This window comes from Meleagris gallopavo, chromosome Z (genome assembly GCF_905368555.1).
Source record: "Meleagris gallopavo chromosome Z, MGAL_WU_HG_1.1, whole genome shotgun sequence".
In the NCBI taxonomy this organism is placed as follows: domain Eukaryota; kingdom Metazoa; phylum Chordata; class Aves; order Galliformes; family Phasianidae; genus Meleagris; species Meleagris gallopavo.
In genome coordinates, this window is record NC_139435.1 from 61,980,645 (window position 1) to 62,002,669 (window position 22,025).

The 22,025-nt window shown below is 38.5% G+C and overlaps 1 protein-coding gene across 3 annotated transcripts in view; it reads left to right on the plus strand.

Moving 5' to 3' along the window:
• The window catches only part of CAMK4 (calcium/calmodulin dependent protein kinase IV), a 150,003-nt gene that overhangs the window by 118,105 nt on the left and 9,873 nt on the right, over positions 1-22,025 (plus strand). For 2 of the 3 annotated variants that reach the window (XM_085214456.1, XM_085214458.1), the window contains exons 6-11: positions 6,099-6,164; positions 7,192-7,282; positions 9,608-9,682; positions 13,470-13,545; positions 19,043-19,169; positions 20,073-20,225. In XM_085214456.1, coding sequence (XP_085070582.1) covers positions 6,099-6,164; positions 7,192-7,282; positions 9,608-9,682; positions 13,470-13,545; positions 19,043-19,169; positions 20,073-20,225 — 588 coding nt within the window. The remainder of the gene's footprint in view (positions 1-6,098; positions 6,165-7,191; positions 7,283-9,607; positions 9,683-13,469; positions 13,546-19,042; positions 19,170-20,072; positions 20,226-22,025) is intronic. The other variant, XM_085214457.1, reaches the window with a different exon arrangement.

The window sequence follows — 22,025 nt, forward strand, 5'->3', positions numbered from 1 at the left end:
ATGGAAAAATTGAGATGCATCTAGCATGAGGTAAAAATGGTAGCAAAACCAGTCATCCTCATATGAAGAAAAACTGGTGAAATTTTCCAAAAGGAGAAGCATCTTTGTATTTTTTGCTTTTATTAAAAGCTCATCTGTTCATGGATGTCTAGCAAAATTAACACCTATTAACACCAAAATTAACAAAGTGGTAAGATGTAAGCCTAGAATAAGAAAAGGCTAGGCTAGAGATTATTCAAATCCTTTAGATCTTTTAATAGTTGGCTGCACCGAGTGCCCTTCTTAGTATGTTCTTTAAAGATCAAGCTTCTTGAATTTGTATCAGAGTTAACAGTTAACAGTCATTTTTCATAGAAGCAAGGCAGACAACCACCTATATGTAGTACACACTTCAAGAGGAAGGAATTATAGGCCAGTTGGCTTGACTCCCCGGAAAGTAAACAAGTAGGAAATATTAAGCAAAGTAATATTAGACACCTGGAGGCGAAGTATGGAGGTTACCAGCAATGCAAAGTTTTTGTCAAGATCATGTCATGCCGAATAGGTCTGCTTTTTTTCTCAAGCCGGGTAAGATGCATTACTATAGAAGAGGAACACAAAATATCGTACGTACTTAAAAAATAAAGCCTTTGGTACTTGTTTCATTTGATGGCCTCACAGTAAGTTGGAGAAATCTAATCACAATGCTGTGATTCTAGGCTAAATGGAGTACAGGCTGATTGTACAGAGAGAGTGCTGTTGGTGTAGCTAGAATCAACAGGAGGGGCAACAAAAGTCTTCTTGGGTCTGCTCATTTCATTGCTTTAGTTGGCAACCCTGGATGATGGAGCGAAAAGTACACTTATGAAAACTTTGGACAAAGCTAAAATGAGGAAAGACTGCAAGAATGTTGAAGATTAGCATTAAAAAAAAAAAACAAACTTTGCCAAAATGCAAATGTACTGTCAAGGACAAAATTGTGTATGAACCTATATAGTTAACAGTACAAATCTAGAATTAGGAACAAGAAGGAAAGGACCTGAAGGTTACACTGAATAAAAAGGCAAACAGGAGTGGAATGGGCTGCAGAAAGACATATATGTTGATCAGTATATCCTGTAAATTTTCTCAGGCCACGGCTGAAATGCATATTTGCATTTTGAATACATCGAATACAAGCCAATACAGCCTGTGGAAGAGCAACAGAAGGAATCATATATCTAGAAATATGGTATTGTAGTGTTAAGAGGAAGTGTGATCTGATGTTTGGTAATAAGTACACAAAAAAACCTTTGCAGAAAATAGAACAATTTGCTTTCTGCATGTATGGTGTATCAGAAACCAAGTGTTTCATCTACCCTTGTAAAGATCCAGATAGGTCACAGAGAAGAACATTTGAATGGTCAGCGTAACACAGCCTTGAAATAAATGGCACAGGGAGGTTGCAGAGACTATAGTATGGGAGAACTTTAAGCATAAATTGGACAAACATCCATTGTAGATGTAATTGATACTGCCAAGGAGCATAGGAGTAGATAATTCAGGTTCATTTCTGCCTATCTTTTCTACATTTCTCTGCAGCAGGTTCCATAAATAAAATTAAGAAGAAAAAAAAAGGCATAGTCTTAAGCAGTCTTCATTCATCCTTCTGTCATAAAATCATTAAAGTTGTAGGAACTATTGCTATTAAGGGATAAAACAAACAGAAAATGAAATTCTTATGCAGCAATTAGGAAGAAGATTTAAAAAGCAGATGAAAGAAAAAATTCTGTGCTCAGAATTGGGATCATAGCAATGATTAAGTAATGAGCTGCTTTGTGTGCCATGCAAATAAAGGCCAAGATGAAGGCTGATTGTATTTCAACTGGTTTGTCTTTCAGAAGAGGTCCTGTGTATTCTTCCAAATTAGTGTCATGCTGAGTCTGTCCTCAAAGTTTATCAAAGAGTAATAAGACTGTCATAATCAATTTTGCTAGAATATATTTGCCCCTGATTATCTGATATGCTATGGACTGATAAAGCAGTACCCTACAGTGTGCCAGAAGTATAGCTGATTCACCTGCCTGGCCTACTTACATCTCATTGGCCCAAGCAACTGAAAAAGAAGTGTGTTTGCAGGATGTGCAAGATCCTGTGCTTAGCAAGTATTTTTTTTTCACTGTTTATTTTATTTCTTTTGCATTCATATTCGGTCTTTTGATACAAAATGCTGCAGTTCTCTGTTGTTTCTTCGAGGGCTGCTCCAAAAATAATTTATTTATAGTGCTGGCCCATGACACCAGAGGCAGATGTTGGTGGAATGGCAGTAGAGGCTGAACCTTCCTGCCAGTATTCTGTTTCATTTTGTTCCGGTGTGACAAATGGCAGCAGGACAGCCTGACACAGTGGCATCTAAAATGAAAGTGCAAAGTGAAAGACAAGCTTTTGCTAAAACTATACAATTACAAGCATGGCATGCAGGTTCTTGTTGACCACTGGTGAAAATGCAGAGCTAATGTTGAAAAAGAGTGTTTTGTTTGAGAATTTGCTCCGTCAACTAGTGTTATTGTGCTACTTGTATCTGTTGTAGTTTCCATGGAAATAAATAGGAGTAATTACTTTCAGAGCATCCTACATAGTTTCCATTTTATTTTTTCTTACTCATTTATCTTTGCTAAGTGGAATAGACATATGTTCTTTAAAATCAGTACTGTCCCATTTTATGGCACCTGCTTTGCTGTTTCAAAAAATCAGAAAAACAGGTACATGAGAAGATGTAATTGGTCTTTCCTGTGCCATGGACCTGCTTATCTGATGAAACTGTTGCACACTGAGAGTACTTTTTCCATAAGACTTCTTCCATAGGCCATGCATTATCATTTCTTTTGTCTACATCTCATCAGTCAGATGAAATGCTGCTGTAAGTAAGTTAACCTTTTAGTACATGGATATTACAAGGCGTGCTAGTTCTAAATGTAGCCATGTAATGTTGCCATGGAAATACAGCATTATAATGTATAACTAAATTTTCTGTATCCACCTTATTTCACTAACACAAATAAGAAAAGCTGCAATCAGACAAATGCTATACCCATACTTTCTTTCAATGTTTAATATTGCCTTTTGAAAATCAAAAGAAAGTGAAAGCAAGATTTTTTAGTTACTGGAAGACTCTCTCTTCATGTTATAATTACATTTTACATGCATTCTCTATTAAATGTTCATACAGCATTGTGCATCTAAAAACTCTTCAGTCATTCATAGAATTAAAATGTTTTTCAAGTCTCATCTGTAACTTACAGATGGGAAAAATTATGTACTTCAGCAAAACCTAGATTGTGAGGTGAATCAGTACCAGTTCTAACTTGACACTTGGTCCCTGATTGTTGCATTTAATTGTATTGTTTAACCACTGAAAGACATAGAATGTAAGTAGATGAACATAGATTAACTATTCTGGTAATATGACAGTATGTAATGCCCAAAGCTGTACTATAGACTGGAAGACAGCAAGAGTTATCTTTGAACTTATGCCACAGAGGCACTAAAAAGGAAAATTCCATTCATTAAAATCAACGTATGAGAAATAAAGCATGTATACACTGAAATATCTATTAATTGTAACAGTGTGAGTTATGGTAATTTAACTAATCTGTTTCTAGATGGACTCTGAGAAACTCAGTAAAAATTTCTAAAGCACAGTAAAATACAGAACACTGTTCACTTTATAAAATACAATGTAGTTATCAAGTAGTCTTCAATACTAGGAGCCACTGTGTTGACATAATGAATAGATGGCTGCTGGACACTTTTCACTTGGGTTTTTGGGACTGGTGCAAACTAACAAGGCCCAAGGTCCAACCAGCCAGCTGGCCTATCAAGTCCCATTGCTAAACCATATTTCTTAATGCCCTGTCCTAAATACCTGTAGACATAGGGACTCTACTGCTACCCTGGGTAGCCCATCACAGTGCTTGATCACCTTTCTCTGTGAAGAAACATTTCCTGTTATCCAGTCTAAACCTCTCTTGTTGCAACATGAGATCGTTTATTTGCCTCCTGTCACTTGTGACCTGAAAAAAGAGATGAACTCCCTCCTCTCTGCAACATCCTTTCAGGTTTTCAAAGAGAGTCATCAGTTCTCTCCTTTGGCTCCCTTTCTTCAAACTAAAGTACCCCAGTACCCCCAACCACTCCTTTTAAGTCTTATATTCTGGTCTCTTCCCCAGCTCTGTTGTTTTTATTTGCACTGAGATGGATTAGGCTGAAAAGAAGGAAGTAGGGTTTCTGCATGTATTGGAGACATTCAGTAACAAGGCCGTTTGGACCCAGGTATGTCATAGAGAACTTCAGTCAGAGATCTTTCCTGTTCCATGAAGCTAGTTGTTTCTTCTTGGTTGTTGAAGAACAAGGTGTCTGCGTTAGTGCAAATACTGTAGGAGTTTTTTGATTTGTCCTTTTTGTCTGTCAGTTTACAAGACAATTAGTAACCCTATTGGTCAACCTCAACATAAGTTATATCATATTATAACATAAATATATCTGAGCTAGGCTTCAGCTATACTAGTTGCACAGATACACAAGACGTCTGCTAAATGTCTGACTTGGCAGCCCAGCCCACATGTATTACTTCTGCCAGTAGGGGAGAGACAGCAGCAGGCTGGCATCCCAGCATACCTGTGAGTCTTTGCTGGTCCAAGTACTAGATCTTGTCCCCCAGTATAAAATTAAGCAAGAGGCTGTGGAAGAAAGAAGACAAAACAGAAACTGAGAGATTTCAGCAGCCATGAAAGAACCTATGTGGCCACATGGAGAGGTCAGAGGAGGTAAGGATGTTATTAGGGATGGGCAGGAAATCTTGGCTTGGATGCTGGGGAAATAAGCTGAGATGTGGCAGAGAGGATAGGAAGAGCTGGAATGTTGTGAGGAGAGAACATAGAGGAGAGGTTGCTGTATCGGCAGTTTTTGAAAGGTGTGGACTAGGTTATTTAAGGAATTCACATCTGTTGGCCACCTGCATCTTCTATTTTTTGCAAATCGTGGGCTGAATAGAAGAGGAGAGATTTTCTTACAAGTGTTCGTATGGATATATAATAAAAAGGGAGCTCACACTGCAAATTCATTACAAACCATGAAATGAAGACCTGGGAGTCAGACTGTCAGGATTTAACAGGAAAAGTTGAAGAGTTTTTCCAAAGTGCTTCCCAAATTTCCCTTGAATAAAAATGGACTAAGAGATTTTTGATGTGTTCAGCCTCACACCACATAGTGCTTTTAAGATTACATGTGTATAAAAAATGACCTGCTAAAAGACTTTCTGCAAACTTGACTGGAACATTTCTCTGCACAAATTTGGTCTAAACTATTTCATATAAATTAATTGGAAGTTGCTGCTTTCAAGACAGAATGATTGTCTTCATGGCAGATAAAGATGTACTTTCATCCAGGCTAGACAGTTTTTTTTTTTCAGCCATGCAATAGAATAAATGATGTAGCAGAATGTTGTCCATGAAGCCTCCTTAAATTGCTGTCTGTTTTTATCTTGGATAACTAGTTAGTCACCTATCTGTAGAAAACACAGCTGTGACAAGCAATTAGATTATAGGACTTAAAAGCACTCAGTGTCACTAAAATGATGCTCAAGGAAAGAGCTGTCTGTTCTTTATGTTATGTAATCACTGGCAACTGGCAAAGTACAGTTTGCAAACTAAGAGATACACAGTCAAGAATTCATCTCAGAGTCTAATTCAATGCTGTGAATGTACTTTCCAGACAAATATTCAAAAACTTGTTTTCTGCATAGTAATGAACACTCTAATTTTTTCCACCAGTGAAAACTTGGCTGAGAGAAGATACCACTAAAGGTAGACCAGGAGACCTTCAAATAAGATACTTAGATTCTACCCTTAAACATCATTCTTCTGTCTCTTTAGAGATTTCTGATGAAGATTTTATCAAGAAATGCAGAATTTATTTCTCTAGTTCACCATTTTTGCCCCTTCTGTCAACGTCCATCTCTTGCAACGTGGAAGGTGGCCATATGTCCCAGAAGTGTTTCCTTTCATTACTGCAAGGCAGGAATGCTTTTACATGAATCCAGTGATGAGTGAATTTGCATGTACTGCATGTGTTTCAGCAAGACAGTTGGAAACCTGAGAGTCTACAGCTGTGTTGAATTAAAACCTAGAAGGATTGCAAAAGAGACTGTAAGTTTTTAATAGTTTATACAAGACACATCTTTTCTTATCTGTGTTGTCTATTTGATAGTTTAACAGTTTAATTGAATGACAATTTTTCTTTATCTCTCATAATATTATAATATACAGAATCTGCCTTCCTCTGAGCCAGTGTCAGCGGTCTACGGGCTGGTTCAGCCCAGTTCCATGACTAGCGGGGTGGAGGGATTTCACGAATCCACTCCTCCAGAAATGGGAAACAGGGGACCCCAAAATAACTAAATACAGTGGCAACGATCTGAGGAGAAACAAACTAATTTACTAAATATCGTATTAGAATGCAAGATAACACAATGTAACACAATATAATCAGAATTGAAGCTAATAAATCAAACATAATGAGAGAGAGTGTCCGAAAGGTGGAAAGGCCTCACCGTAACACTGAGGTGAGATGCACATTCTGGTTGAGCAGCAGGGAGGAGAGCCTGATGAAGAAGGAAGCAGTTGGAAGCAGTCAGATGACCTACCAAGGCCTTATATCTGTTCCTCCTGAGCAGGAATGATAACAACACAGCAAACAGTCTTCTGGGGAATGTAGTTCTCCTTCTTTTCTGGGACAGGTACCCAGAAGTGGAGCATTAACACTTTAACTCCTAGTGCACTATGTGATGTTATGATGTGGAATACCAATAACCAGAAATTATACAACCATGACAGCCAGACTTCTGTATCTCAGCACTGGTTAGATTGCTTCCTAGTAGTTATCTCTGAATTAAAAACTCAGTAATGTTTTCTAAGAAGCTTTTCTTTGCAAATGAACATGATGTCTTCTTTGCCTTCCCAATTTGCAGTTTCCTATTCTGATCTCAGTATGCTTTTGAGGATCCCATACTGAGAAGATCTGCAGTAAAAAGCTGCTGGAAGTTGGTTAAGTGACTTTGTGTCACAGAAGTAGCAGTCAGTGGACTGCTGCTATAGATTACTAGGAAGGTGTTAACTCATGCTTGAGTATACTATCTTATGCTCAGGTAAATGTTTTTACTTTCTCTCTTTATAGTACCTGCATGCAAATGGGATTGTGCATCGTGATTTGAAGCCAGAAAATCTGCTCTATGCAACACCAGCACCAGATGCACCACTGAAAATAGGTAAACAGCACTAAATAGATGTTTCCCTAATTCGTTAGTACCAGTAGTATGTGCTACAGGTATGTAATTCTTGCCACCACTTTGTTCTAAGCTAATGCTTATACTCAAGTGAACAGTACATTACTACTTTAGAAACGTGATAGTGTATGGTGTTTTAAAAACAAACACAGAAGTGAATTCTTGTTGTGGTTAATTTACAGCCTAAATCTTGCAGAAAGCTGTAGACAGTAAGAGCACAGGTGGACAAACAAGGATCATGGAGTGAGCTGTATGCACCACTTCTGTGTTCTTTTTTTGCTAAAATAGTATTATAAGGGGGAAGATTCATAGACACAGTAAGTGCAAGTTTGCAGACAAGGAGAAGAAAGTAAACAAACCAAGTATGTCCTCAGAGCGGACCTGTGGGACGAGAAGAAATACTCATCGTTATAGGGCACAGGAAAGGCACCCTGAAGCAGCAACAGGGAGGGGTGAGGAGGAGGAGAGGTCAGGCATCTCTGAGTGAGGATGTTATACATCAGTGCCCTCAGGAGCAGCAGCCGCTTGCCTAGGGCCTGACTTCCAAAAGCTGAGCATGTCCCACTCTTCCTGTAGCAAAGCGGAGTTCTGAGGAATCCAGCAGGCGTCATGTTGTGTTCAGCCATGGACAGCTGCTGACCTAATTCACACAAACAGAGCAGTGCAGGGCTCCCTGGTGGGATCTGGGTTGTGGCATTCCAGATATATCAAGCTGGAAAAGGACTGATCTGTACATACTAAAAGAACAAAAACCCGGAGGCTCTTGCTCTCATCTTCTTAAAGAACTCTGTCATGTGCTGTTTTCCAGCAAATGATATTCCAGATATTCACTGCTCCAAGTCTGTTTGGAAGTACCACTCTGTGCTCCTTTGTCAGGGAGCAGGTGAGCATGTGAGGAGTGAAAGTGTTCCATATTTATTATGCTTGTGTTCATCATAGGTTTCAGAAGCCAGTTTTCCACAAACTATTTTTAAGTAATTTCTTACACATTTCTAGGAAAGCATTGCATCTCAGGATGATAGTATCTGCATTTACATTTTCCCATGGCTCTGAACCGCTGTTACATGTAATAGTTTAATGTAGCACCCAGCGGCTATGATTTGATGGCTAGTAGTACGGGCTTCTGGAGCATTCATCCTCACCTCTGTCCTCAGCCCTCCTTCCCTTTTCTGTCTCAGATGCCAGTCCGTTCCAAAGGTGCTGCCATATGAGTGAATCACAAATTAGATAGCACTGAGGTGAGAAGAAAGTACAGCTGCTCTGCTGAAAAGATAGCTCCACTTAACTAGCTCAGCTTAGTCGGTTTCAAGAGATGGCAGGAATCATCATCCTGAGACAGTAGTGAGGCTTAGGTGTAATGCTACAATTATCTCTCTTAAGCAAGATTTTCTATGTGAAATATGAAGACATAGCTGCTACCTATAGCTTGCTGACATTAAAAACCTAGAAAATTTAAGAAAAATAGAAAATAGGCTACTTTGGAATAAGATGGGCATATTTTCAAAATTACACCCTCTGTGTAACAAACCCAGCACTACACACTTTATTGTATAGGTGCTGTGTATCTTGCACCTCCTACAGCCGTGAGGAATGGAATGACAGTATGTTGTACTTTGTTCTTAAATTGGATAGTTCTTTATCTTTTGATTAAGCTTATTGCCTCGTGTAAAGATAGATCTGTTTTACAATGGATGGCAGTATTTGTAAAATATATTACTGCTTAGATCAATTATAATACATAAGTGTTGAACCTTTTAGGGATGAGTGAACACTAACAATAAATGTATAGAATAAAATATGAATTACTTTTATCCTGATCAAAATGTACATTTTATATACACTGTAACAAAACACATTTATTTTGCATTTTTAAGGACAGATTGTCATTACCAAAATTGTCCAAGAAACCACTACAGAATGATTTTTAAGACAGAAATTCTGTTCTCTTCTGTTACCTTATTGAATTATTTTATCTATTGAATTACTCGCAAAGTGAAAGCTGAATATGTGCCTGACGCAAGTTTCTGTATTGCTGATTTTACACCCTCAGGCATCTCACTATATTGTCTATGTGCAATCCTCAGGATAAACAAGTTACGTTTGTGTCAGCCAAGAATACTCATTCATACAGACAGTTTTTTCCTTCTGTAATGCAGTCTGGGTAGGTTCCTTAAACTGAACATCATTTCTCAAAATGACAGTACTGTACATTTAACGCATAGTTGCTCGTTAAACTACATGTACAATGTAACAATCATTATTTTACAAGGAAGTAAAAACACTAATATTTCTAAAAAATCTCAACAGCTGATTTTGGGCTTTCCAAGATTGTGGAAGATCAGGTGACCATGAAGACAGTTTGTGGAACTCCAGGGTACTGCGGTATGTTCTTTTATTATTTAAGTTTACTGGACTTAATGTGAGAATGTTACATTTTTTCTTTCCGAGGTGAATTTTTTCTTCCTGAAGTCAAAATTCAAAAAGAATCTAAAAAGCAGAAATAAATAGAAAACTGAAATTCAGAATTGGGACCATGTTCAACTTTTCTAAATATACATTCTCCAGTACTGAAGCTTAATCAAAACATATGCTACAGTACAAGTTCATTACCTGAATGGAAATAAGTCCAACCATTATAAAAATGCTGACACTACTGATACAATGCTTGAGAAACATCTCCAGAAATTTGGACAATGCAAAGCATAATGGAAACCATTAAAATATAGAAGAGCTTACAAATATTTGAATATGAATTACGGTGAATTTATCTTAAATAATACTTTTTTAATGCAGAGGAAATCAAATTATCCCTTACAGTAAGCTCATAATTTAACCCCTTAATCCCAAACCATTTAACTATTTAATAATATATGGTTTTAAATGCAGTTTTACTTAGACTATGTGTATGGGAACTGCTGAATCACAGCCTGAACCTCTGATTGATCACCTGAGGCAAGCAATGAGTCAGCCACGGGAGCACAGGTGAAGGCAATTCATCTGTGCTGCAGGAAGGGGTGCAGCCTGGCTCCACCTCTCCTAGACCATTTAAGAGCTGACTGCCAGGGGGAAGGATCTCTTCTGGAGATCTGCTCCACTGGAGTTTCCTATGTGAGCCCAGGATAGGGTGAGTGTCCTTTTCTGCTCTAGTACAATAATTATATAAGCCAAGCTCTCAAACATACTATGTCATCTGTATATTCATTGATTGTACAATTGTGCCAGAGCAGGACCTATATAATTGTTAATGTATGGTATGGTTTGTCATGTTATGCAGTAATACAATATAATAATGAGTGCAATATCAGTGCTGAAAGGAGCCTCACAGACTGTCCGGCAGTTTTCTCTGGGGCATACCATGCATGCTGCCATTACAGCTATCACATCCGCACATTTGCTGACAGAGCAAAGTAACAACCACCTTGTGGATGCCTGGAGGAGAGGCTCTCTGGACTCATAGAGCCAGAAAATGCACCAGAAGTGGATCCTTTATTGCCAAAACTGCCTTATGATCTGAGTACTGACCATGCAAAAAGATGCTCTCATGAAACAGAGGATTGCAATTGCCTTTGCAGTCTACTTACCTTTCACTGGTAGGTGCTTTTGTGTCAGGAAACAAGCTGATAACCAAGGATAGTGGTGATCTTGTTTAGCCTAAAGCAAATTTGTTATGCTTGCCATGGTGGATACTCATCTCTTGCACCCATGTCATCCTATGCAGAAACTAATTTCCATCTTTCTTAGTGAACTCTTAGTCCTGAATGTAGCTTCCTAGGAGTGTACTGGAAGGTAAGCATATCAGGTAGTTTAGTACAGAGTTAAGCCAGGCTGGGTGGAAACTAAAGACTTGATATTTGACTTCTCAAGTGTAGAAGCAAAGGATAGAAGACAATGGAGAAGACCATGATAATGAGATTCAGGTAATATGTCTGTTGGCTTGTATGTCTTAGTCTGCCAAGCGCACGTACGTGGCAAGTATGCCAAGTATACTTTAGAGAAGCACTGAATTCCTATCTATTTAGTGTCATAAGACTGTACTCTGAGTCTTGTTGTCTTCTCTCATTGCTGTTAAACTATAAATGCTATAAAACTTGTTATTATTTAGGCCTTTTAATGACTATTTTTATGTATTGTTAAAAATATGATGAGGCTTTTACGCACAAAAGAGCCCTCAGAGTAGAGATGGTTTGGTGAGAGAGGTGAGATGGAATGTCTGTGCTGAAAAGGTGTGAAAGGAGCTTTGTTCCTTCAGACGTGGACCTGCAATCCTTGCCTTATGATCTGAGTACTGACCATGCAGAATTCCTGGTGCTTGGAAGATACTCAAGTATTACTTTCCAGAAGTGGAAGAAACCCAGAAGGAGTACTGTTGAAATGCCAAATTAAACTATGAATAACTGATAGTCTTAGGCTGCCAGTTCCCACATCCTGCCCACTCTGCCATCAGCTGTTTTTCCAGAAAGGGCACAGCAAGGAAAACATACACTTGGAGCCTGGATATTTTGGAATCAAGACTTCACCATCCCACTGTGCCTGCAACAAGCAAAGTAATGTAGAAAACTGGAAACAAGAAGATGGACACAAAGAACTTAACTTGCTGAGTTGTTGTCCTTTGAGTGAACTTAAGAAGAAAGGGATTGCTTACAGCAGCACAGAAAACAACACAACATAGATCAGTGATTCATGGACGTCTGTTACTGCCAACATCTAAAATAACAGCAATAAATCAGTGCAGTCCATTCTCCACAAGCAAACTTTACAGAGAAATCATATAACTGTGCAATCATGGTCCAGATAGCAAGGTAGACCTCAGCATTTAGGTTTTTGGTCTGTTTTGTGGTCATTTTACATAGTATTGGTGAAAGGAGCAGAAAACAAAAAGGACTGGAAGTCTTCTTTGTTATCCTGAACAAGAAGATATTACTAGAAACATAACAGTATCAGCCAATAAACATAATAACTGTCCTGTCTTGTTCAGAATCACAGAATTACAGCTCATAGGGCCCTGCAGGATATCAGCAACTATGGCAGAGGAGGCATTAGGTAGCATCTCTTTTTCTGGTTCCTCTGCACCTCTTTCTTCAGGGTCATTGGCTGCTTTGCCTCCAGGCTGTTCTGTTAGCTACATCTGGGTTCAGATCAGTAGAGATCTGGCATTCCTCCACAAAAACATCCCCTCTCTGTTCACCAGTTTCCCTGATAGAAGAATGAAGAGGCAGGGAAAGTCTGTGCATACAGTAGGAAGCATTTGCCCAGCTCCCAACTATGGGTATATAGCAAAACCTGGTGATTAATGCGCTTTGCGTTCTATACTAATTATCTGTAAAAATGCTTGTTATGTTTTGGCATGGTAGATCTTTCAGATTGGTTGAAGAAGTCTGAGCAAGCTGTCCAGAGGCCATCAGGGGGGCAGGAGACTAAGGTCATGCTCTGGGAAGTGTTGCTTTGCAGGGATGTTGCTGCACACATGCAGCAAGAGCAATTGCCTGAATTGCTCTTGTCTTTCTTTAGGGCTGAAATCCTTTACAGGAAATTAAGGAAAGATCCACGTCTGAGGTGGCCATACTTGTAGTCCCTCATTTGAAGACAGAGGGACACAGTGCTCAATGTCCTTGTAATGAAGTCGAGTAGACAAGCTGAACTAAAGTACAGAACCACAGATGAGAAAAATCAAAATGAAGGACTAGGGAAGGAAGGGGTAGGCTGTAAGAGGAATTAAGTAATATTGGGATGTGGTGAGAATGGAATAAAGCACACTTACAGTGTTTCTCATAAACTTTAGATATATTCATACAACTGAAGTTTCAGAAATAAAATTCAAAGTACTAAGTAAATAAATAAAATACCAAAGTAAGAATGCTACCTACTTTTGTCACATTGCAGCTGCAGTGCTGTGTAGCTATTTCTTTTACTTTTGCAAACCTAAATCCAAAAAGCTGTTTGACTCTGAAGTTCACCATTCATTTTGCACTTTATTCTATCAGTGCTTGGACATGTCTTTTATTTCTTTATGCTCAGTGTAGGGAATCATCTGCCTAACTAAGAATTTTAAGGAGTAGACCTTGTTTCAAAGATGCTTGTAGATATGCACTGAGTTTATATTGGTGACCTTTGTGACAGTAATTTCTGGGTTCGAATTTCATCTTATTGACAAGACTTTTATCATCTGCAGCCCCAGAGATACTACGAGGATGTGCCTATGGCCCCGAAGTGGACATGTGGTCTCTAGGGATCATCACCTACATTCTGTAAGTGCAGATGTTGTCATAAGGTGGTATGCAGTTGCCTCCTTTGTTTTTAAAAAATCACCTATGACTTTATGTATCAGCATTGTGTATGAGCAGTATGTGTGAGCTGTGCTGCTGGAAAACAAAGAGACGCTAAACTTGAGTTATGATATTTATAAAGTTGTTTAAAGAAGTCAGATGCTAAAGGAACACAGCAAAATATTCATATTACATATTTGATGAATATAACATTTCATCTTGAATAGCAGCAAGATCTGTGCAGAATCGTACTACTAATGTGAATGAAAAGCAGTCAAGCTGCTGAAAACAGAAGGAAAAAAAAGATATAAATGTCAGAATGTGTACATTTTTTTTTCATTCGTACAGACTGTAAAATGTACCATAATTTTAAGTAGCTTCTCAATTACAGATGGGGCACACAGAAGCTAAGATGCATGCAATAGCTTTACAGTACCCCTGTGTCAGCCACTGATGCTGCCATGCCTCTGCAATTGTAGATTCAGCCCCACTTTAGTCAGGAAGCAGTGGACAGCCCTGGACTATGTCTTTGCAACAGTCTGATTAAATGATTAGTGTTGAAAATAAATGTTCCTTGTCTTACAAAATATCCAGAGATTCTGCTGTTATCTGTAAGCATACAGAAACAGCTGAAATTGCAAACGTAGACCAACACTTTCCCACAGTTGCATCTAGAGGAAAGCATTTATGGCTGCATTTTAATATGGCTAGTCCCAATTCAATTGCTAAGTATTGCAATTATGTTATTCTATCAGTGGAATCTTTCAAATGAAGATCTTTGATAAGGGAGAGTTACGTCTTTTGTATTGGCACTTCTCTTCATGGGAGAATGAATGACTTCATTTATTCCCTTGGTAACACAGATGCTAAGCTGGCTTGTGTAGTTGTATATGATGCTAGCAGGATGCCTTTTATAGGAGGAAAATGGGATTTTGCACATACACATTAAAAATACAGAAGGTTTTCTAAATTTAGGTCCATTTTCCTTCCCCTTCTAGGACTCACTGTGTCCCACAAGTACAATGCATAATAATGCAATTATTTTTTTCTACCTTCTGGAAATAATTATATTTTCTAGGATTTATTCAAAAAGAACATTTAAGGGTATATAAACACTCTGATGGAAATAATAGAAAACATCTTCTGTCCATAAGCTTCAAATAATTAATGGCTCTCATTTGTCCTATAAAAAATAAGCTGTAGTATTTCTCTAATATGTCAGGAAATGCATGCGTGTCTTAATGATGAGTTTTGGTGGCCGTGCTTTCTGTCCTTGTTATTTTTTGATACAGTTTTGTTGTCTGCTCTTTCTAAATGTGAATCTTTGTCTCAAGATCTGCTTTATGTCTCAAATGCTGGCTCTTCTTTATACCCAGTGTCCTAATAGTGCTAACATAGTTGTATTTTCCATTTTTATTTCAGCTCATACTGTTTATTTGTGTAAAAGTTGAAGTGTCTTACCCAGAGCTGTGCAGGGCTGCTGTGCACAGGCCTTGCTGTCATTCTACAACGTGGCTGCATGGGTTCATTTCAGGCTCAGGGTTGAGTTTGGTGGAAGAGGGGGTCATTGATCCAATTGATCACTTCTCGTCAGCTCTAATGGCCCACACTTAACAGAGAGATATGAGATGTAAGATGTAAGCATGGCTGACTCTGAGATGGGAGAGGTGCTTTTCCTCTCCACAGGTGTAAGAATTAAGGCATGGGCTTGCCTGACTATTGAATGATTGATGAATAGGTTTTGTGCTTGAAATTGAGAGCCTTCTTTAAGTAGTGCTTCCTTTCGGGTGTAGTCAGCTGCAAGTGAGATCACATACCAGATTTCTATTATACTATGTGGAGCGCTGTTTGCTATGCACAGCCTTTGTACATCTTCCAGCTGTTCAGGACATGCTCCCAGGCCTCATTAAATATCTGCACTGGTGTAAACAAGCATATGAGCTCCTCCTGTGCAACACAACCAGAGCAGATAATCCTCTGCTTTTCCTCCTGGTCTTCTCCTCATACTTTCCCATCAAAATCCTACTTGATCTACAGGAGTAGGCCAGACAAAAAAGGGTAGTATCTTGTTGCACTTGTCTGGCTCTTCTGTTTACCTTGTAATATTCCACAGCTGTATTCTTCCAGTTAGTGTAAAGCTTTGTAGATCAACATTTCTGAATGTTTAGAAAGCTAAGACCAGAAAGGCACCTTCACAATACCTAATTTATTGATCCTGCAGCCTAAAGGACTATGTTGCATGTCCCATTTTCATATTTTAGCAGGAGAAATGAGCATACATACAGTCCAAAAATATATGGTTGTCTGTTCCCCTCAAACGGAGCGGACATAAGAGTTAACTACCTTGCTATGGAAGAGGTGTGTATAAACCTGTGTCTTCTCACCAATACAGACTTTATGTATGAGGTGATTAAAACAACTTTTGACCCATACTTGACAGAACAGTTACTTCTGATTTCAGAATTCCAGGGAAGTCACATTTATAATTTTAGCAACGAAGAGGGATAACATTGCGCATTTGCTACATAGCAGTCAACAAGTATTTAGGCTTTGTTCATAGTCAGGATTGCATGGATTGTGTGAATAAGGGTGTTTTTTTTGTTTTTTTTTTTTTTCCTTTACCAGCAGACTTAAAAGAACATAAAGCTCTGTCTGGTAAATTCTAATTGATTCTGAGCCTTGTTATTACTGACTTTTCTTTATTGTGTTGATAAATGATTTAAAATGAATCAGCATAATCCTGATATAAATGAAATCAAGAGCAGCCATGCTGGATTTCACCAACTTAATTTATCTACTTTGAAACCAAATCTATAGTTTTACTGACATAATATGACATGTAGCAAATGATCTGCCTAATGAAACGGAGATTTTTTTGAGAAGTGGAAATGTATGTATAGAAATTCTTAATTAAACTACAGTAGGCAATAGTAGTGAATTGCGATGAAAATATGTTTAGATGTAAATAGAGATTCACTTTAAAGGCTTCCAACACGGTCAGAGCAAGCTTTAAGTACAGTTTCATTATATGTAATCAGTTACCTGGTAACCAGAAGCTAATTTTGACTGAACAATTAGTGGTCCGACAGCTGTAATCGTGGAGATACTCCTTGGGGAAAGGAGCCAACCTGAAACAAGCTCAGATATAGTTCTGAGAAAGGGAAATGGAAGGGAAGGGGCAGGATGACCATGACTGGCTCCCAGCTACTGTACTCCTGTATTTGTAGACTGAATCCTTATACTTTAAGCCATCTCTGTTAAACATGGAATTGAATAACACCCAGAATGTGCTTATGGTAGAGAATTTTTCCTCTGCATCAGTGAGTGATGCAGCTGTTCAGGCTGAATACCACTCTCAGAAAAACACATTTGTTCCTTGAACATCTGTCTCCTTTTTCAGGACAGTAAGCACGCTGTTTGACTTTAAAAATAAAAATAAAAACAAGTTAAAATGTGAAGTTACCTTCACATTTTTTCACAGATTTCAATCTGTTGTTTTGCAGTTTTGTTATTTTCCTATAATCATCTTGTTGCTTGTCGCATTTTCCAGGGATAGAGTAGTGGATAGAATTTTTGTTTAGCTCAGAAAACTTACTGGTTGAAAAGGAAATTCACTCTGAAGCATCTGATTATTTGTGGAGGCATGATTGAAAAGCACAAAAAATGTTATAAAATAGACTATAATATACATAAAGTAGTAGAAACTATTTCTATCACTTTGCTTTCTCTGGGATCAACAATGGGGATCTGTCAGGATCTATACTGTTCAGTATTTTCATAAATGCACTCATTAGTGTCATTGCAAAACTTTTTTTATAATGCTTAAGTAGTAAAGTAAAGTATGAGAGCTGATAATGAAAAACTGCCAAAGGATTTTACATTACTGAATACCTGAGTGATAGAATGAAAGAATGTACAATGTTAACAATCCAAATTTGATAGATAAAAACTTCTAACTTCACAGACCAAATGGGGGACTGCTGCTATTTTTTTTCTCAGGGAGAAGATACAGGGATTCTGATAATTACTCTCTGAACATACTAACTTTCTGTTTGCAAACAATCCAGACAAGCAGGTCCAAGGTCAGGAACTGTTAGGAAAGAAATTGAAATCAAAATAGGAAGCATATTTATGCTAATATGAAACTCAACAGAGTGTGCTTGCTGAACAATATTTGCATGTTCTTTAAAAAACACAAAAAGACTCAAAAGAAGGGCAGGAAAGAACAAAGGCTTCAGACTAAGGAGTAACTAAATAATTCAAGCGCTTTCAGCCAGAGATCTGCAGAAGGAATAGGTCCAAGAAGGTGCTTACTGGCATATAGAAGGTAAATGGAGATCAGCTTTTTGCAGTTTTTCTCGGGAACAAGTGTGGAGGTCAATGAATGAAAGTGCTCAGTGGGATATTTCAACCAAGGAGTGAAGATAGCTCTGATGTGCTTGGCCACAGGATAGAATCATAGAATCATTAAGTTTGGAAAAAACCTCCAAGATAATCAAGTTCAATCATTAAAACATTACCACCATGCCCACTAACCATGTCCATCAGTGCCCCATCTTCACATTTATTGAGCACCTTCAATAACCGTGACCACCTCCCTGGACAGCCCGTTCCAATACTTCAGCACTCTGAGAAGAATTTTTCCTAATATGCAGCCTCCACCTCCCCTGGCACAACTTGAGGTAATTGCCTCTCATCCTATCACTGTTAACTGGGAAAAAAGTCCACCCCCACCTCAATGCAACTTCCTTTCAGGCAGTTGTAGAGCAATAAGGTCTCACCTTAGCCTTCTCTATTGTTTAACAGACTAAACAATCCCAGTTGTCTCAGCTGCTCCCCAAAAGACTCGTGCCCCAGACCCTTCGTAGCTCCATTGCCTTTCTTTGGACATGCTTCAGGGCCTTGATGTCTTTCTTGTAGTGAGGGGCCCAAAACTGAACACAGAATTTGAGATGCACCCTCACCAGTGGGGGATGATCACCTCCCTCTTACTGCTGTGTTTCTGATACAAGCCAGGATGGCATTGGCTTTCTTAGCCACCTGGGCGCACTTCTGGCTTGTGTTCAGCTAGCTCAAAAAGTGACTGGAAAAACCCAAGAGACTAAAGATCCATGGAACTTGAATCCTGAGCCAAAGTTTTTGTACTCTTCACTAGACATCTGATTTAAGATAGTCAGAGGCTGAAAGGCTTAAAGAAGTTCTGGTATGACATTTTTATAGCTACTTTTATGTTAAGTCACTATATTAATTGCTCCAATCACAGATAACTGACAGTGGAAGATACTCAGTTTGATCAGCCTTTGCCAGTGCTTGTGAATGCTTATAATGTCACTTCGGTTTGCTCTGTTATATGCATCCTGGCCTGGTTTCCCAAAGTGGGGCATAGGTCATAAAGATGGGAAAGATCAATCAGGAACTATTTCTAGCAACATAAGACCAAGTAATGTTTGATAAACTTATCTCTTTTTTGTCTTTGCAGACTTTGTGGCTTTGAACCATTTTATGATGAAAGGGGAGATCATTACATATATAAGAGAACCCTGAACTGTGAATTTGACTTTGTGTCCCCCTGGTGGGATGACGTGTCTCTGAATGCCAAGGATTTAGTAAGTAAAACAAAAATGAGAGTGCAGAATCTTTTGCATTATACCTATTTGGCTACTTGCTCAGGTCATTTATTTCACTGACACTGAAGATACACAAAGAACTTTGGTCCAGACTGGTTTCTACCATCTTGCTATAGTAAAGCTCAGAGTTTCACTTTTGATCACTGTGTAGCAATCTTCAGATAAGGATGAAAGCCGTGGCTCTCAAAACTCATGCTTTGGGCAGTTCTGGTGTGTTTAGTTCTGGTGATTTGCTTAGCTTTACCTTTTCTATGGACTCACCGTACGTGCATGCCACAGAGGCCACTCCCTTGCCCCTGTGTCAGGCATTGCCAGGCTTAAAAGCTTAAAAGCTATTTGTAAGGAAATTTCAGAGAACCTTTCTCACCTGGGCTTAAAGCAGCAGTGGACTGTGCTGTCACTTGCAATTCTCTTCTTAGAATTTATGTGGGAAGGAAACCTGCATCAATGTACTGCTGCTAAGTACTGTCCTTAAAAAAAAAAAAAAAAAAAAAAAGTAAAACAAAATAACCTTTCCATAAGATGCAGAAAACCCTCTGAAGTGCAGCTTGTGTGGATACACTTTGCACCCAGCAGTCTTCACCATCTTCATTCCAGAGATATGTCTGCAGTATTTTCTTCCCAAAAGTTTCCTACTCTTGCATTTGTAGATGTGCAGCTCTCCTGGTAACGACAGCAGAAGCAATAGCATAGATAGCATTAGCTACAGAGAGGGCTACAAAAGAAATACTTACACAGTACTTTCTAGTTCATGTTTACAAAAGGTTCTGTAGTGATTGAATGAAGCACTTGGTTTTTTACGTATCTGGTAGTGATTACATGGTGCAAGTCTGTACATGGAATAAGGTTAACAGTCTGCTGTATTTTGTCTTTGTGATGCAGGTTAGAAAGTTAATTGTTTTAGATCCCAAGAAACGCCTCACCACTCTACAGGCTTTGCAGCATCCTTGGGTCACAGGAAAAGCAGCAAATTTTGCACACATGGATAACGCACAAAAGAAGCTTCAAGAATTCAATGCCCGGCGTAAACTTAAGGCAAGTCTCTGGACTTAGTCTCTGTTTTGGCTTTGAAAGTGGCAATAAAATTAGTAGCCTACAGAGGCCTTGTAGACTTTCCAGAGCAGTGTCATATAGACATGTTAAAGTTTTTTATATAAAACAGCTGATGTAGGTAGGAAAGTCAAAAATTATTTAGTTAATATCTGCAGCCAGGCAAATAAAAATGAGACTTGATTGAAAGCTCTACACAAACAAAACTGCCAAGAATATAAACATCTTTTCCCCAAATAATTTCCTTCTTTCCTACCTCCCTTCCCTCCATGCATCTTTCCAACTATCCATCTGTTCTTCTATCCGTTGGTCTGTCTTGTTTAGTACTGCTTGCTGCATGTTTGGAGTGCTGACAAGAACAAAAAAAATTCTGAGTAATGTTTTCATGAGATATGCATCCATAAATATGGGAAGTACATAGTCTACCATTTAAGCTTTTGATATGTAAGCCACCTACATTTTCTACATCAGTGCAAAGCAGGAATATAACTCATGGCATTATAGTAGAGTCAACATTTTGAACACCTTATGCAAGGTGTTGAGCTGTGATTAACAGTCCCAAACTTTACATTTACAAATACCTGTGAAAGCAATTGTGGAATTATTTATCTGAAGACTAGATACAGTAAAGCAATAATGCTTGTAAGACCTGCAGTGAGAATTCTGAGTCATCAGACTGCTCCTTTACTATCTAATCTACTCATCTATCATGAGAGAAGAGAGGAAAAGATTTATTATGTAAATAATAAATTACAGGTGATTGAGCACCTAACTGATACAACATCAAGAAACTGCCTTTTCCCCTTGTCCCTTCTTCAGTTGCTCAAGATTTGTATCTGCTTAGAAAAGACTTCCAAGATGGCTTTAGCACAGGAATCATTCTCAGCGGCTAGAGTGAGGCTACCTTTGTAGCCCTGTGAAATAAGAATAAAAAGCATCTTGTCTGTGAATTTTATAACTCCGTGCAAAATTAAATACACAGAGAAATAACCCTTAATTTTCTTTTTATTCACTTTTATAAGTTTTGTTATAGTAATGTGAAAAAGAGCAAAGAAAAAGGTTTTGTCATTGAGGACACGGAAAATACAATTCACAGTGATATTATGCATGTGCAGAACTGATGACGTGAATTAATACTGTTCCCTTCTAAAAGATTTCTGTAGTCTAAGAGCAGGATTGCTGTGTATTCACCGAAGATGTCATGCAATCTTGTTATATCAAAATGATTCAAGAGCACTGAAAAGAGTTGTAAAATTAATTATTTATGAGTGAGCTGTTACATTCTCTGCCCAGAAGGTCACAAAGAACAACATTCCCTCTCTGTACACTTGGAATTGATTCTCTACATATTTTTGCTCTTTTGATCACCAGCTGCCTAGTTTATTCAGACCAGTAAAGTCAACAAATTTATACCTCTGTGCTTAGCAGATGTTGCTTTTTGTAAGGTTACTCAAAATTCCTGTATGAAAACAGAAAGCACGGCAGCATGTTTTTTTCTATTCATCCACAGGACAGAGTTCAGCCAATGTATTACAGTGCATACAGTTGTTTGCCATAATTTGAGTTCGTGCTGCACTGCACTCTCCTCATGCCCTTGTATCAGCCCCAACATTGCAGATTACACACCACTGTTAGGTTGTTGCAAGCAGTGGATGCACACCTGGCCACTTGACAGGGAAGAGTCACCGCCAGTGGTGGGCCACATTACAAGCTGTGTTGGAATGCATGCAGCCTGAAGCCCACTGCTTAGACATGCCTGGCTTAGTCTGTGTTGTGATGTGGGAG